At 42.2% G+C, this 17,502-nt stretch overlaps 1 protein-coding gene across 1 annotated transcript in view; it reads left to right on the top strand.

The window, feature by feature from the left end:
• The window catches only part of GRIK3 (glutamate ionotropic receptor kainate type subunit 3), a 494,196-nt gene that overhangs the window by 268,028 nt on the left and 208,666 nt on the right, over positions 1 to 17,502 (top strand). The window contains exon 5 of the mRNA XM_075264498.1: positions 7,330 to 7,383. Within this exon, the coding sequence (XP_075120599.1) occupies positions 7,330 to 7,383 (54 nt within the window). The remainder of the gene's footprint in view (positions 1 to 7,329; positions 7,384 to 17,502) is intronic.

The following is a 17,502-nucleotide window of genomic DNA, read 5'->3' as shown; positions in this document are numbered from 1 at the left end:
CTGTCCTTCCTGTTACCTGGTGTATGTTCAATCAATATTCGACGCAGAGACATTGGTAATTGTTTTTCCTTAATGTTATGTTTTCTCCATGAATCGTTCTGTTATATAAACTGGATTGCTTATTGGATTAGAGCTTTCTCCCTGCAATAGTAGAGTTGTCTGAACTGTGTGTGCAATATGATAGCACCATGTTCACTGTGGAATATACTTCAAAGTAGCAGCACTGAAAATTAATAAAACATATCAACAGTATAATGTAAAAGCAGCTATATTGAGTATAGTTATTACAGTTATAAATGATAGTATTTTTAATTTTCACTTTAGTTAATACAATTGTATTAGCCAAATCAATTGATTTTGATAGTCACCACCTGCAAAACAACATTATACTCTGGGGTCTCTCTAGACTTCAAAGTATAATAAGCAAGGGCCTAAGGGAAGTGAATAAACATAACAGTCTCACTCACCTCTCCTGGGCTCTGCGGTGGTATCTGGCAGTCCTTTGGTATACTCTGCAATGAAGTCAGATGCACTGATGCCATGATGTTTATACACAAATTTTCACCCCATATTGAGGAACAACATGGATTCCATGTGCCATTGTACAAACTCTGTGATTTATTGTATGTGGATGAGACCTCAATGATTAAACTTAAGGCTTTATTCACACAACTATGACAGCATTTTTTTTATTTTTTTTTAATGGCTTCACACAACTGACCTAAAATCAGTGCTTTCATATTGACCTTTCATATGTCCAGTTGACATGTCCTATTTTGAGTTGTGTTCATGCATCACTCAATACTCAATCACTCAAGCCTGTGAGGAATCTGTGAAAATGGGTGCTGAATATGAACAAATCAGCCATTAAAATGTCTGTTTTTCCGGTTTGGTTGTGTGAATATGACCTTAATTTGTAAATCTATTTAATCCATTATTCATGCCTATGGCTGGGATAAAAGTAAACAGTAGTTATTAAATGGATATTTTCTGTATCTGATACTCTTAACAGCTCAGCTGAACAAGTTGTTGGACCCACTGTGCCAACTTGTTTGGGCAACTCCCAAAGGCATTGTGCCTGTTTGCAACTCTTTAACCCCCAAACAGGGATCTGGTCTTTGCTGTAGGGAGGCTATCAGACTGCTAACTTTCGCAGTGGCCTCAATGAAGGTGGCAACTGACCAAAAGCCAGGTGCAAAGCACCAAAGGGTCAGGCAAAAGAGTGGTCAAGTCCAGGTATAAAATTTGTGGCAGATGGCAAGTGTCCAAAGTTCAAAAACAATTCAAATGGTCTGGACACGCAGTTCAGGTTCACAAGCAGAGGTCATATAGAGAAGGTCAACAGAACAGGATCAAAATTAGCAGCAAAGTCAGAAGTCAATGTCAATTAATAGAAAATCAGACAGAAATACAGTATCAAGATTCCCTTGCAGGAACTAGCACACTAAGATCCTACATGGTCAGACACTATCCTGAGGACTGAGCAGTAGAGATGAGCGAACACTAAAGTGTCTGAGGTTCAAAATCCGATTCGAACAGCCATACACTGTTCGACTGTTCGAACGGATTTCGAACCCCATTATAGTCTATGGGGGGAAATGCTCGTTCCAAGGGTAGGCAACATTCGATAAAATCATACTTACCAAGTCCACGAGTGACGGTAGGGCTGGCTTCTGCTTGAAGTCTTCTCCTGGCGAAGGTTCCCCGCGTCCTCTTTCGGGCGGAATTCACTCTGCCTAGGCATCCGGCCTAGGCAGAGCCGACTGCGCATGCGCGTGCGGCTCTGCCCAGGCCCGACGCCTGAGCAGAGCCGACTGCGCATGCGCGTGTATGCGCGTGCATGCCCGCGCATGCGCAGTCGGCTCTGCCTAGGCAGAGTGAATTCCACCCGGAAGAAGACGCGGGGACGCAGCGCGGAGAAGATTTCAGAAAGGTAAGAGAAGAACCAGCGTTGAATGGCAGAATGTATAACATTAAACTTCGAACAGCTAGTAGTGTTCGATCGAGTACGAGTATTTAGAATACCGTAGTATTTGATCGAACACCTACTCGATCGAACACTAATTGCTCATCTCTACTGAGCAGATATAAATAGACCTGAGCAACCTTGTATTGGCTGGAAAGGCCCATAGCTATGTATGTTAAGCCTTCAAGTTACTGAGAGGAAGGGAACTTGTGCTCCATGGGCGAACCCAACTGAATTACAACAGGAAGATTTGCACTATGGAGAAGAACTGTGAGAAACCAAGATAACTGGGGACATCACAGGAAAAAATTTGGCACTCACCTTGAGTGTGCCTCCTCCCGTATCTGTGTTATTTTAACCTGGACTGTTAAAGAATAAAGATTGCCTTTTTACGCATCTGGGTGAGTGCCAAGTTTTTTCCACGCTGTCTTGCCAATTCTCTACTTATAGTACCACCCATACTTTGCATTTTTGTCAATCCACGCTTAGGTCTTGATGACCTATTTTATGAGTAGTGCCGCGTACCACTCTTATTTTTCCCTAACTGGGGACATCGCCTGGTGGGAGTAGTGGTACACTGATGGTTATAGACCTCCATTTTTGGAAGAATTTAGTCATTATATTTTCATAACAGTTTGCAAAAAGGTAATATATAATTTTTATTGCATGTTCTTTGACATTAAAGCGTGCACACACACACACACACACACACACACACACACACACACACACACACACACACACACACACACTGGTATAATTCCTTTTATTTCCATTCCCAAAAACATTAATAAAAGTAAACCAATAAACTATATGTTCCACAACATACTTATGGTGGAAATAAAAATTAAAATTTGCCCTGAACGAAACAAGTCATAATTTTCAGCTTTTTTAAAAGCTTACTGCCTGGTAGGGTAAGAAATATCCTTTCTAGCTTTACCCCCTTGCTATGTTAAAATCAAAAGTTTACCTAAAGTGAATGGTCACACTGGCCTCTTTCATGAGGGTCACAATAAGAGGCTAGAGGGGGTGAATCTCAGCTTTAAAATCTCACCAGATCAGGCTTCTATATTTTACAAGAAAGATATACACTCACCGGCCACTTTATTAGGTACACCTGTCCAACTGCTCGTTAACACTTAATTTCTAATCAGCTAATCACATGGCGGCAACTCAGTGCATTTAGGCATGTAGACATGGTCAAGACAATCTCCTGCAGTTCAAACCGAGCATCAGTATGGGGAAGAAAGGTGATTTGAGTGCCTTTGAACGTGGCATGGTTGTTGGTGCCAGAAGGGCTGGTCTGAGTATTTCAGAAACTGCTGATCTACTGGGATTTTCACGCACAACCATCTCTAGGGTTTACAGAGAATGGTCCGAAAAAGAAAAAACATCCAGTGAGCGGAAGCTCTGTGGGCGGAAATGCGTTGTTGATGCCAGAGGTCAGAGGAGAATGGCCAGACTGGTTCGAGCTGATAGAAAGGCAACAGTGACTCAAATAGCCACCCGTTACAACCAAGGTAGCCAGAAGAGCATCTCTGAACGCACAGTACGTCGAACTTTGAGGCAGATGGGCTACAGCAGCAGAAGACCACACCGGGTGCCACTCCTTTCAGCTAAGAACAGGAAACTGAGACTACAATTTGCACAAGCTCATCGAAATTGGACAATTGAAGATTGGAAAAACGTTGCCTGGTCTGATGATTCTCGATTTCTGCTGCGACATTCGGATGGTAGGGTCAGAATTTGGCGTCAACAACATGAAAGCATGGATCCATCCTGCCTTGTATCAACGGTTCAGGCTGGTGGTGGTGGTGTCATGGTGTGGGGAATATTTTCTTGGCACTCTTTGGGCCCCTTGGTACCAATTGAGCATTGTTGCAACGCCAAAGCCTACCTGAGTATTGTTGCTGACCATGTCCATCCCTTTATGACCACAATGTACCCAACATCTGATGGCTACTTTCAGCAGGATAATGCGCCATGTCATAAAGCTGGAATCATCTCAGACTGGTTTCTTGAACATGACAATGAGTTCACTGTACTCCAATGGCCTCCACAGTCACCAGATCTCAATCCAATAGAGCATCTTTGGGATGTGGTGGAACGGGAGATTCGCATCATGGATGTGCAGCCGACAAATCTGCGACTGCAACTGTGTGATGCCATCATGTCAATATGGACCAAAATCTCTGAGGAATGCTTCCAGCACCTTGTTGTATCTATGCCACGAAGAATTGAGGCAGTTCTGAAGGCAAAAGGGGGTCCAACCCGTTACTAGCATGGTGTACCTAATAAAGTGGCCGGTGAGTGTACAATTAGGAATGGGACCTGTACCGTATCTAAATTGTGCCTTTAGCCGTGGAGAGTTCTGCTTCGGGAGCAAATAGAACCACTAACCTAGATTCTCTGTTTTTTTGTTTTTTTTTTAAAGAACCATATTTCTAAAGTCCTATATATTGGTATTTGAAGTGATCTCCCCCCCCTTTGGGCCTCTCAGTGTGATTCTTGATGACTATTTTAGGTAAATAGGTGATTTTTCTTAACAGGTAGAAAGCTACAAATGCTATTTCATACCCTACTTGACAGTGTTCTGGGTTCGTTGGTGAAAATACTCATGTCAGGTTCCATATAGATATGTGGCTACAGATAAATAAGTAGTTGACCACAGTGACCTAATAGGGCAACTTAGTTGTTTCCACTCACTATGTCAAAAATTGATCAAATTCTTTCTCAACATACAATAGGATGGTCATTTTTAGAAAGTTTGTGTTCTTTTTAACTAACTTTTTTTTTCTTTTTTATAAAGTAGACTTTTCTACTATTAGGAATAGTGGTAGTTACTAGAGATGAGCGAACACTAAAATGTTCGAGGTTCGAAATTCGATTCGAACAGCCGCTCACTGTTCGAGTGTTCGAATGGGTTTCGAACCCCATTATAGTCTATGGGGAACATAAACTCGTTAAGGGGGAAACCCAAATTCGTGTCTGGAGGGTCACCAAGTCCACTATGACACCCCAGGAAATGATACCAACACCCTGGAATGACACTGGGACAGCAGAGGAAGCATGTCTGGGGGCATAAAAGTCACTTTATTTCATGGAAATCCCTGTCAGTTTGCGATTTTCGCAAGCTAACTTTTCCCCATAGAAATGCATTGGCCAGTGCTGATTGGCCAGAGTACGGAACTCGACCAATCAGCGCTGGCTCTGCTGGAGGAGGCGGAGTCTAAGATCACTCCACACCAGTCTCCATTCAGGTCCGACCTTAGACTCCGCCTCCTCCGGCAGAGCCAGCGCTGATTGGCCGAAGGCTGGCCAATGCATTCCTATGCGAATGCAGAGACTTAGCAGTGCTGAGTCAGTTTTGCTCAACTACACATCTGATGCACACTCGGCACTGCTACATCAGATGTAGCAATCTGATGTAGCAGAGCCGAGGGTGCACTAGAACCCCTGTGCAAACTCAGTTCAAGCTAATAGAATGCATTGGCCAGCGCTGATTGGCCAATGCATTCTATTAGCCCGATGAAGTAGAGCTGAATGTGTGTGCTAAGCACACACATTCAGCACTGCTTCATCACGCCAATACAATGCATTAGCCAGTGCTGATTGGCCAGAGTACGGAATTCGGCCAATCAGCGCTGGCTCTGCTGGAGGAGGCGGAGTCTAAGGTCGGACCTGAATGGAGACTGGTGTGGAGCGATCTTAGACTCCGCCTCCTCCAGCAGAGCCAGCGCTGATTGGCCGAATTCCGTACTCTGGCCAATCAGTGCTGGCCAATGCATTCTATTAGCCCGATGAAGTAGAGCTGAATGTGTGTGCTAAGCACACACATTCAGCACTGCTTCATCACGCCAATACAATGCATTAGCCAGTGCTGATTGGCCAGAGTACGGAATTCGGCCAATCAGCGCTGGCTCTGCTGGAGGAGGCGGAGTCTAAGGTCGGACCTGAATGGAGACTGGTGTGGAGCAATCTTAGACTCCGCCTCCTCCAGCAGAGCCAGCGCTGATTGGCCAAATTCCGTACTCTGGCCAATGCATTCTATTAGCCCGATGAAGTAGAGCTGAATGTGTGTGCTTAGCACACACATTCAGCTCTACTTCATCGGGCTAATAGAATGCATTGGCCAATCAGCGCTGGCCAATGCATTCTATTAGCTTGATGAAGCAGAGTGTGCACAAGGGTTCAAGCGCACCCTCGGCTCTGATGTAGCAGAGCCGAGGGTGCACAAGGGTTCAAGTGCACAAGGGTTCAAGTGCACCCTCGACTCTCCTACATCAGAGCCGAGGGTGCGCTTGAACCCTTGTGCAGCCTCGGCTCTCCTACATCAGAGCCGAGGGTGCGCTTGAACCCTTGTGCACACTCTGCTTCATCAAGCTAATAGAATGCATTGGCCAGCACTGATTGGCCAGAGTACGGAATTCGGCCAATCAGCGCTGGCCAATGCATCCCTATGGGAAAAAGTTTATCTCACAAAAATCACAATTACACACCCGATAGAGCCCCAAAAAGTTATTTTTAATAACATTCCCCCCTAAATAAAGGTTATCCCTAGCTATCCCTGCCTGTACAGATATCCCTGTCTCATAGTCACAAAGTTCACATTCTCATATGACCCGGATTTGAAATCCACTATTCGTCTAAAATGGAGGTCACCTGATTTCGGCAGCCAATGACTTTTTCCAATTTTTTTCAATGCCCCCGGTGTCGTAGTTCCTGTCCCACCTCCCCTGCGCTGTTATTGGTGCAAAAAAGGCGCCAGGGAAGGTGGGAGGGGAATCGAATTTTGGCGCACTTTACCACGCGGTGTTCGATTCGATTCGAACATGGCGAACACCCTGATATCCGATCGAACATGTGTTCGATAGAACACTGTTCGCTCATCTCTAGTAGTTACATATATGGGAATCCGTTCTTAGTTAACAGGAACATCATTAAATTACTATTGATATTGTTGTAGCTCATTCATGACTACTTACATCACCACAAATCTTCATATCAGTGGTGTAGCTATAGAGGGTGCAGTGGCAGATGTTGCTACCATGTTCTTAACTCTGAGAGGTCTCCCAAGGCCCCTCTACCACATAACATATACAACTATGTTAAATAGCACATGGTAAGAAGTGGCTCCATTACAGATTTTGCACGGGGCCCATGAGCTTCAAGGTATACCTCTGCTTCATAGCTACTCCTCTCTGCACTGTCTGCATGGTTTACTAATAGATAATATTAACACAACAGCCATAACTTAGAGAGTAGTGGGGTTTAATTGTCAAATCAATTTCTACAATCACTATGTAAAACTACTGCATAATTTTATTAATTTTTCATATTATATTCTCATGTGTGTTTTTCAGGCAATGGCAATGGGAATGATGACAGAATATTATCATTACATTTTTACCACACTGGTAAGGTTCATAATCTGTGTTCTGTGCTGAATTTTTTATTGATATTCACTGCCCTTTATGTCCTCTATTACTGCATGCTGTATGGGTTACCTTTCTTAAACTAAAAAATTTATAGTATCTAAATAAAAAATATATATATTAAGATAAATAAAATCAGAATAAATAGTCCATGCTCCCCAATACATGTGGAGCCCATTGGTTCAAGACTAAATGGTGAACTAAGATTGGGTAATGTTTTTTTTACTCACAACTTTACTATTGCAGTACCAGTCACACTGCAGCAGTGTACAAGACTACACCACTTGACCACCAGGGCTAGTAGTTAGCTGTGGATCACTGACTGTAGTAGTTAACTGGTCAGTGACATCATTGCTGCAGCACTGAACCAGAGATTGGTAGGGAACATCAGAGGAGTGGAGCTGAAAAATGAAAGAATAGGGGATAAAATGTCTTTGAATTCTTGGGGGCAACACAGTGGTTCAGTGGTTAGCACTGCAGCACTGAAGTCCTGGGTTCAAATACCGCCGGGAACAACATCTGCAAGGAGTTTGTATGTTCTCCCCTTGTTTGCGTGAATTTCCCCCCCATTCTACAAAGACATACTGATAGGAAAAAAAAAAAAAAAAAAAAAGTACATTATTTTCCCTATATGGGGCTCACAATCTACATAAAAAAAGTCTTTGAATTCTTTAAAAACAAATATAAAATATCAATATGAAATTCTACAAGATGTATCATGCATTGATTGTTTCTAATATGTTATGGATAAACTATGCCTCAATAGGTTGCTATAGGGCTGATACGACTGTTTGACATGAGAAAATGCAAAGTATACATCCTGTAAAATCCCCTTTAACTTTCTTAGCCACTAGTTCAATGACAATTCTACCTTGCTCTAAGTAATCAGATCCATGTTGGTGAATATTAGCTAGCGTATTCCCAAACTAGACTGTCAAATGTGACTTACTATAGCTGATGAACTCCTACAATACCTTGTACAACTACTTATATTGATAGGAAAGGAGGGAAAGCCAAGTTTAGAAGTAAAACATGTCTTCCTCCTTTTTTTTAGCAGTAATGAGAATTTTCTAGGGTAGGTTAAGGTAAGTTGGAAATCACATCAACTAAATTCAGTTAAAAAAAAAAACAAAACAAAAAAAAAAAACACTATTGTATGTTCATTTGGGTCTGCTTTGATTTCCTTAACATTTGGAAAATATACTGAATATGATTTTTAGAGGATAATTGGATGGTGGATGGCTAATACTTTTGCATAGCACTGTATAATTTCAATAATCAAGTATTACAGTATAAATATGTGTTGTGTGTATGTCTGTTAAAACAATAGGAGGAGTATAGTAAGACTGGTATTTCATCTGCCTGTCTTAATTCATTCCCTATCTGGCGCAAGATGAGCCTAAATGTTATAGTAAATCTGTCAGGCATCTCTGCCCAGGAATGCCAAATTTTCTAAAAAGCAGTGAGCAGGTCAGAAAAAGAGGCACTTTTTTTTAGGCACAAAGGGACATGTACAAAAATGTGCCACTTTTGCTTCAGAAAACTGATGTACCTCTTTTGATAAATTCCTTACAAAATATTGAAAATAGTGGTTTCCAACTAGAGGATTCATTGTTTGATAAATGCACATAATGATTTATGACTACATGTTCTATGATATCTGTGGTCATCTGTGCGGAGACATCAGTGCTGTGGTGCTGACTATCAGTATTATAAATAACTAGTAGAATACTCGCGGCTTCGCTTGAGAAAAATATGTTAAATTGTTGGTTATGCTAAAGTAAAATTTTCAGTGTCACAGTGAAATTGACAATTTCAGAGCTACCGTAAAATTTTTTTTCCACTTTATATTTTTATTACTTTGGCATCTTACTAATTTGTCGTAACATTGATGTGAACAACTTTTTTTTTTATTTCAACATTTTTATTGATTTTACATATTCAATACATATTATGTAGTATAAACTATTGCAACTATTTTTTTGAACAATTTTTTTTTAAATCAAAAATTAAAATGTATGCACCTTACACAAACATAAAACAATTACACCCAATTAACAACATAGTGCAATCCTTCCCCCCTCCCTCCAGTGTAATCTATAAGTAGTTCACAGGTAAAAGAGTAAAATTGGTTAATAGTTAAACAACTATCTATTGTAGGGCTTTTTAGTAAAAAAAAAAGATGAAAAGATTTTGGGGGTTATCCACTCTAGAGCAAGCAACGTACAACTGTCCATGTGAGAAACATGGGCTCTCCAGAATTAATGCCGGCTGCTTTAAGTGATTGACCTCGTGCTTTGTTTATAGTCATAGCAAATGCAAGTCGGATTGGGAATTGCAGTAGCTTAAAATTGAAGGGCAAGTTGCTTGGTAGCAAAGGAATAAAGCATGGAATGAAAACATTTGCTCCCTTAGGGTCCATTCACACGGAGTAACGCAAGGCGTTTTTTGTGCTTATTTTTACGGCCGTAAAAAGACGTTTCCATTGAGTTCTATAGTAAAATACGCCTGTATTTTTACGTCCGTAATTTTACATCCGTAAAATAATGGACGTAAAATTACGGACGTAAAAATACAGGCTGTAAAAATAAGCACAAAATAAGCACAAAAAACGCCTCGCGTTACTCTGTGTGAATGGACCCTTAGAGTTTCCCATAAGAATAGTGGCTTCTATAACATTAGGCATGAGTTGTGTGTGAGTATGCATGTGCTCTGTTCGTCCATGTGCGTAGTATGCATCCATCTGAGTGTGTTTGCATGCGTGTGTGGTCCTTGCATGCGTGTGTGTGTGTGGTTTGCATGTAGTACTTATGGGGTGGTGTTGTGGTATTTGTGGGGTGGTGTTTGTGTTGTGTGTTTCTAGAGTGTTCTGGTGTTTGTGTGGTGTGTTGTGGCATTTGTGTGGTGTTGTGCTTGTGGGTTGGTGTATGTGTGCTGTCTGTGTGTTGTTTATATGGTGTTTGTGTAATATTTGTGTGTTGTGTGTGGTGGTGCGGCCCCTTTAGCAGCCTTTAGTAGCCACTCTTTGGTGCCGTCGCTATAATCAGTCCCTGTCAGTCACAACTGTTGTTTTCTCCTCAGCACTTTCACTTTTACCTTCACATTTCCTCATGATATTTATAGGGCCTAATTTTGTAACATGTACAGTATTCTGCTCCTGTGGATGGAGAGGGGGTGCCAAATTTCACCCAAATCTGGCGAGAACTGTGGATTTGTATAGAGTGGACTACTACAGATTTTGAGTTTTATATATATAGATGTGCACACTATCACTGCATAAAAACTATTTGTCCTAAACATTGCTGATACATACTGACTATACCTACTCTAATCACCTGTCCTTAAGTCATTAATGTTTTAAGATACTTTATAATTAGAGATGAGCGAACAGTGAAATGTTCGAAGTTCGATTCGAGTAGCCGCTCAATACTCGACTGTTCGATCGAACATCAAACCCCATTATAGTCTATGGGGAACAAATACTCGTTTTGGGGGAAACCACTGTTCGACTCAGGAGGGTTCGCGATGACACCCCAGGAAATGATGCCAACAACCTGGAATGTAACTGGGACAGCAGGGGAAGCATGCCTGGGGGCATTTAACATGCCCAAGTCACTGTATTACATTGGGATCCCTGCCAGCTTGCAATATGCGTGAGCTGACTTTTTCCCATAGGAATGCATTGACCAGCGTTGATTGGCTGAATGCCATACAGAGTACAGCATTCAGCCAATCAACGCTGGTTCTTTCAGAGGCTCGTCTGTGAGGAGGCGGAGTCTAAGATCGGACCAGAATGGGGACTGCTGTGGACCGATCTTAGACTCCGCCTCCTCCAGCAGAACCAGCGTTGATTGGCCCGAATGCTGTACTCTGTATGGCATTCGGCCAATCAACGCTGGTCAATGCATTCCTATGCCGAGATGTAGCAGTGCTGGCCATGCGCTCGGCATAGGAATGCATTGACCAGCATTGATTGGCCAAATGCCATACAGAGTACAGCATATCACAAGCTGACATGGATCCTTTTGATAAAGGAACTTTGCAGTTCCGAAACACGCCAGCATTTTTTTAGGGAGTTTTTTTGTTTTTCCTTTTTTGTTTATTTTTCATGTTTTGGTCATTTTTATGAAAATTTTTAAAAGTTAAATTTTATTCATACGGAGAGTTGCCAGACCTCAAATTTTTTTTCCTGTTTGGATTCTAATTCCTAGCTAACCCTGCCAGTACATCTATCCCTGTCTCACAGTCACATAGTTCACAGTCTCATATGAACCGGATATTAAATCCACTATTTGTATAGATTGGAGGTCACCTGATTTAGACAATTACTTTTTCCGATTTTTTTTCGATGCCTCCGTTGTTGTAGTTCCTGTCCCACCTCCACTGAGCAGTTATTGGTGCAAAAAAAGCGCCAGGGAATGTGGGAGGGGAATCAAATTTTTAGTGAGTTTGCCACCTGGTGTTCAACTCAAATCGAACATCTCGAACAGCCTGATATCCGATCGAACGCTGTTCGCTCATCTCTATTTATAATACGTCCCGTTTGCATAGGAATATCCATATAACATACCTTTGTATTATATGAATAGGGTAGCCAAAAATGGTTATTCAATGTGCTGAAACACTCACAATTGCTGAAATAAAGAGGATATACACAATAAAAGTAAATTACACAACTGCATGGAGGACTTTTCTCTCCACCAGTTTTATTATGAAACCAGCAGAAACCAGGAGGAAACATGGCAAACCTCATTATAGTCTATGGAGTCCGCGGATTTCCACTGGTATCCGCTTTTTAAGGTTTCCGTCTTTCAAGTCCCCATGTGGATCTGAAGGGTGAAATCCTGAACACTAGAGTGGACCTAGTGTAACCTAGGAAAACATATAACCCTGAAGATAAATCTCATAGACTGTTAGAAATGCACCACAATGCATCACAAATGGTGTTGCCATATGAACACCGCAGATTTTACTGTTTTGTTTTTTTTTGTTTGTTTTTTTAGCCAAAGCTAGGAATGGATTGAACAAAATGGAAAAATAAAAGTGCTACCTTTATATTCCCCATTCACCAGAAGATGTTTCCACCTAATTGCATGTCTATCTTGTCCAACATATTGCTGTCGTTTCTGCCGCACATTATCAGATTTATGCATGAAGAGACATAGGAAGCCGGAAAGAAACATTTCTGTTTTGATTGTACTTTATCCTTTAGCAGCTTATTTTTCATTTCCTTTTTAATTTCTGGCTCCACATGATAGAAATAAAAATGCTAAGAACATTGCACTGCACAATAGCCCTTTGATATCTATTTTTATGAAGTTCAGTTCCTAGGAAAAAAGAAATCTCTACGTATTTTCGAAGTCGAGAGCCAACAAATTTGTGTTGATTATTATCTATCTATTCTACTAAGCTGGAGGAAAACCTTCTATTAATTACGGCTTACACATTTAATGTGTAGGTATGCCCAGAGGTAGAGAAAAAAGGGATCTGTAATAAATGAGTAGATAAGAAATCTCTATTAACGCCACTGGTGAGTAGTGACAGATATATTGCCGAGGTGATGTTATAATGCAGAGTTCCTTCGGGCTGTGTTCTTAGCTTGTTCTGCGTGCGCCTAGGATTCAGTAGTACGAGGCCCTGGGGATCCTAATGAATTGGCCTATTACTTCATACTGTAAGCATTTAAATGCTCCTGAGTCAAAGCTTAGTTCCCTAGATTAGCACTTTCCCCTGAAAAATGCAAAATGTTGTTATATCCTACGGGTAAATGCAATATTTTTTTAAAGACACTGACAAAAAACAAATGGTACAATGTAATTTACAAAAAATGGGATTTTATTCCATATATTTTAAAGAAATAACACTGAAAAATCTCAGTTTGTGTCATGTACTTGGCCGCATGCAGTACACATAATATAATTTCATGTGAAATATAATATAATATAACTTCATGTTTTGTATTCGCATTGCAATCATGCTATCCAGATGATACCATGGGGAACATATACAATATAATGCTAATTTTTAGACTTGCAATCTTAGACTATACAGTTGGAAAATGTAACAAATCTGGACCATAGATCTAGTGCATCTTTAGACTACCTAGTCTAAGTTTATATAATGAAAAGTGGAATTATTTTGTTGCAGAAAGCAATTCTGGCATATGCTGACACCTCATCTGCCATTTCTGCTAGTCCCAACTCTTTTCTGATAAAAAGCATCTAAGGCCAGGGTCCCACTTGGTATAAATACTGCAGAAAAAAATGTGACGTTTTACAGAGGATGGGATTTGCAGCATGTCGATTACACCTATGGAAATGTTGGTGTTTCCCTATTTCCCTATTGAAGCAGAAAGTCCACAGAGGAAACCTACAGTTTTTCCTGCATTGACTTTTTTTCCTGCCAGATGCTACGTGGGGGCTTAGCCTAAAACATGTATTAAATGTGGTCACAGTATTAAATCATTGGATTCCCTTTTGTTTTTTCGCCCTAACATGTAGGAATAGCCATAAGAGAGGCTATTCTTCTCCTACCATTAGATGTCTTCTCCTATCGCTTTCGGTAGAAATCCCATTTTTCTTCTGTATGCAAATGAGTTCTCTCGCAGCACTGGGGGCTCTTCCATCGGGCCTCGGGCAGAGCCAACTGCGCATGCCTGCGGACATTTTTGTTCGTGGCCGCTTACACAGTAAGCTAGGTGTAAGCGGCCATTTTCCATTCACTTCAATGGGAGCACTGGAGACAGCGGAAGTAAAGTCTGTGTAGTCTGATATTGCAGTGACACCCCCATCTATCCTCAAACAATTTGCAAATATTTCAGATGTACAGTCCCTGGGAAAAGTTCTGTCGCTTATCCTTGTTGTGGAATCAAAAGCTTATAAATAGAGATGAGCGAACAGTGTTCTATCGAACACATGTTCGATCGGATATCAGGGTGTTCGCCATGTTCGAATCGAATCGAACACCGCGTGGTAAAGTGCGCCAAAATTCGATTCCCCTCCCACCTTCCCTGGCGCCTTTTTTGCACCAATAACAGCGCAGGGGAGGTGGGACAGGAACTACGACACCGGGGGCATTGAAAAAAATTGGAAAAAGTCATTGGCTGCCGAAATCAGGTGACCTCCATTTTAGACGAATAGTGGATTTCAAATCCGGGTCATATGAGAATGTGAACTTTGTGACTATGAGACAGAGATAGCTGTACAGGCAGGGATAGCTAGGGATAACCTTTATTTAGGGGGGAATGTTATTAAAAATAACTTTTTGGGGCTCTATCGGGTGTGTAATTGTGATTTTTGTGAGATAAACTTTTTCCCATAGGGATGCATTGGCCAGCGCTGATTGGCCGAATTCCGTACTCTGGCCAATCAGTGCTGGCCAATGCATTCTATTAGCTTGATGAAGCAGAGTGTGCACAAGGGTTCAAGCGCACCCTCGGCTCTGATGTAGCAGAGCCGAGGCTGCACAAGGGTTCAAGCGCACCCTCGGCTCTGATGTAGGAGAGCCGAGGGTGCACTTGAACCCTTGTGCACCCTCGGCTCTGCTACATCAGAGCCGAGGGTGCGCTTGAACCCTTGTGCACACTCTGCTTCATCAAGCTAATAGAATGCATTGGCCAGCGCTGATTGGCCAATGCATTCTATTAGCCCGATGAAGTAGAGCTGAATGTGTGTGCTAAGCACACACATTCAGCTCTACTTCATCGGGCTAATAGAATGCATTGGCCAGCGCTGATTGGCCAGATTACGGAATTCGGCCAATCAGCGCTGGCTCTGCTGGAGGAGGCGGAGTCTAAGATCGCTCCACACCAGTCTCCATTCAGGTCCGACCTTAGACTCCGCCTCCTCCAGCAGAGCCAGCGCTGATTGGCCGAATTCCGTACTCTGGCCAATCAGCACTGGCTAATGCATTGTATTGGTGTGATGAAGCAGTGCTGAATGTGTATGCTTAGCATACACATTCAGCTCTACTTCATCGGGCTAATAGAATGCATTGGCCAGCGCTGATTGGCCAGAGTACGGAATTTGGCCAATCAGCGCTGGCTCTGCTGGAGGAGGCGGAGTCTAAGATCGCTCCACACCAGTCTCCATTCAGGTCCGACCTTAGACTCCGCCTCCTCCAGCAGAGCCAGCGCTGATTGGCCGAATTCCGTACTCTGGCCAATCAGCACTGGCTAATGCATTGTATTGGCGTGATGAAGCAGTGCTGAATGTGTGTGCTTAGCACACACATTCAGCTCTACTTCATCGGGCTAATAGAATGCATTGGCCAATCAGCGCTGGCCAATGCATTCTATTAGCGTGAACTGAGTTTGCACAGGGGTTCTAGTGCACCCTCGGCTCTGCTACATCAGATTGCTACATCTGATGTAGCAGTGCCGAGTGTGCATCAGATGTGTAGTTGAGCAAAACTGACTCAGCACTGCTAAGTCTCTGCATTCGCATAGGAATGCATTGGCCAGCCTTCGGCCAATCAGCGCTGGCTCTGCCGGAGGAGGCGGAGTCTAAGGTCGGACCTGAATGGAGACTGGTGTGGAGCGATCTTAGACTCCGCCTCCTCCAGCAGAGCCAGCGCTGATTGGTCGAGTTCCGTACTCTGGCCAATCAGCACTGGCCAATGCATTTCTATGGGGAAAAGTTAGCTTGCGAAAATCGCAAACTGACAGGGATTTCCATGAAATAAAGTGACTTTTATGCCCCCAGACATGCTTCCCCTGCTGTCCCAGTGTCATTCCAGGGTGTTGGTATCATTTCCTGGGGTGTCATAGTGGACTTGGTGACCCTCCAGACACGAATTTGGGTTTCCCCCTTAACGAGTTTATGTTCCCCATAGACTATAATGGGGTTCGAAACCCATTCGAACACTCGAACAGTGAGCGGCTGTTCGAATCGAACCTCGAACATTTTAGTGTTCGCTCATCTCTACTTATAAACTGACTTTAAATTCATCCATTGGTTTTAGAAATGACTCATATGAAAGCTGAAACACTCCCAAATGTTTTATTTTTTTTGTTACGAAAATAAATCTGCTTCACCCCTGAAATATTGATCATATAATGAACACAGAAAGGTCAAATTTTGGCAAGACAAAAGTTTTGTCGCATACATAAATTAATGTGAAAATCAAACCAATAATTCAGTGCAAATACAAAGATATGTTTCATAATATTGGTGAATGAGGTTTTGGTGCTATTAGAGCCATATTTAATATTTTGTGTGACTTCCATGAGCTTGAAGGACGGCATCCATGCATTTCGACAATGATTCATACAATTTATTTATGAAGTCATCAGGAATAGCACATAATGCAGTCTTACAGCTTCCCAGAGTTCATCAAGACTCTTTGGTGTTGTCTGCCAAGCTTCCTCTTTCATCCTACCCCAAACATGCTCAATGATGTTCATGTCTGGTGACTGGACTGGCCAATCCTGTAGCACCTTCATCTTCTTTGCTTTGAGGAACTTTAAAGTAGAGATGGATGTATGAGATGGAGCACCATCCTGTGGCAAAATTTGACCCCTTTTATGATTGGGGATGTAAGAGGAAGATAATACTTCTTGATATTTTAGGCTATTGAAATTGCCTTCCAGATTGCAAATGTTTTGCACACCCCATACTGAACGTAACCCCAGACCATGATCTTTCCACCACCAAACTTAACTGTTTTCTGAGTGTATCTTGGATCCATACGGAGTCCAGTAGGTCTCCTGCAGTATTTGCGGTGGTTGGGGTGTAATTCAACTGAAGATTCATCTGAGAAATCCACCTTCTTCCACTTTTCCATTGTCCATCCATTTAGTAGGCTGTTGGCCTCTAATTGTCTTTTGTTCAGTACTGTCTTCTGGGCACTGATTCCACCATCGAGGACATTTCAAGACAGAATCCTATAAACTGTTCTAGATGACACAGGGACTTGAGGTGACCAGGCCTGTTTGAGCTCTGTTGCAGTGGAAGAGCGGCTGTTTTTTTACTTTCTAACCAACAAATGTTCCTCCTGAGCTGTTGTCTTGCGGGGTCTGCCGGAGCTGGGCTTGTCAAAAACATCTCCAGTCTGTTCAAATCTTTTTGTAATTCTTTGTACTTGACGCTGAGACACATTAAA

The sequence above is a fragment of the Leptodactylus fuscus genome, chromosome 2, assembly GCF_031893055.1.
Source record: "Leptodactylus fuscus isolate aLepFus1 chromosome 2, aLepFus1.hap2, whole genome shotgun sequence".
Taxonomy (NCBI): Eukaryota; Metazoa; Chordata; class Amphibia; order Anura; family Leptodactylidae; genus Leptodactylus; species Leptodactylus fuscus.
The sequence above is the reverse complement of the archived record's forward strand: the minus strand, read 5'-3'. Positions and strand labels throughout refer to the sequence as shown.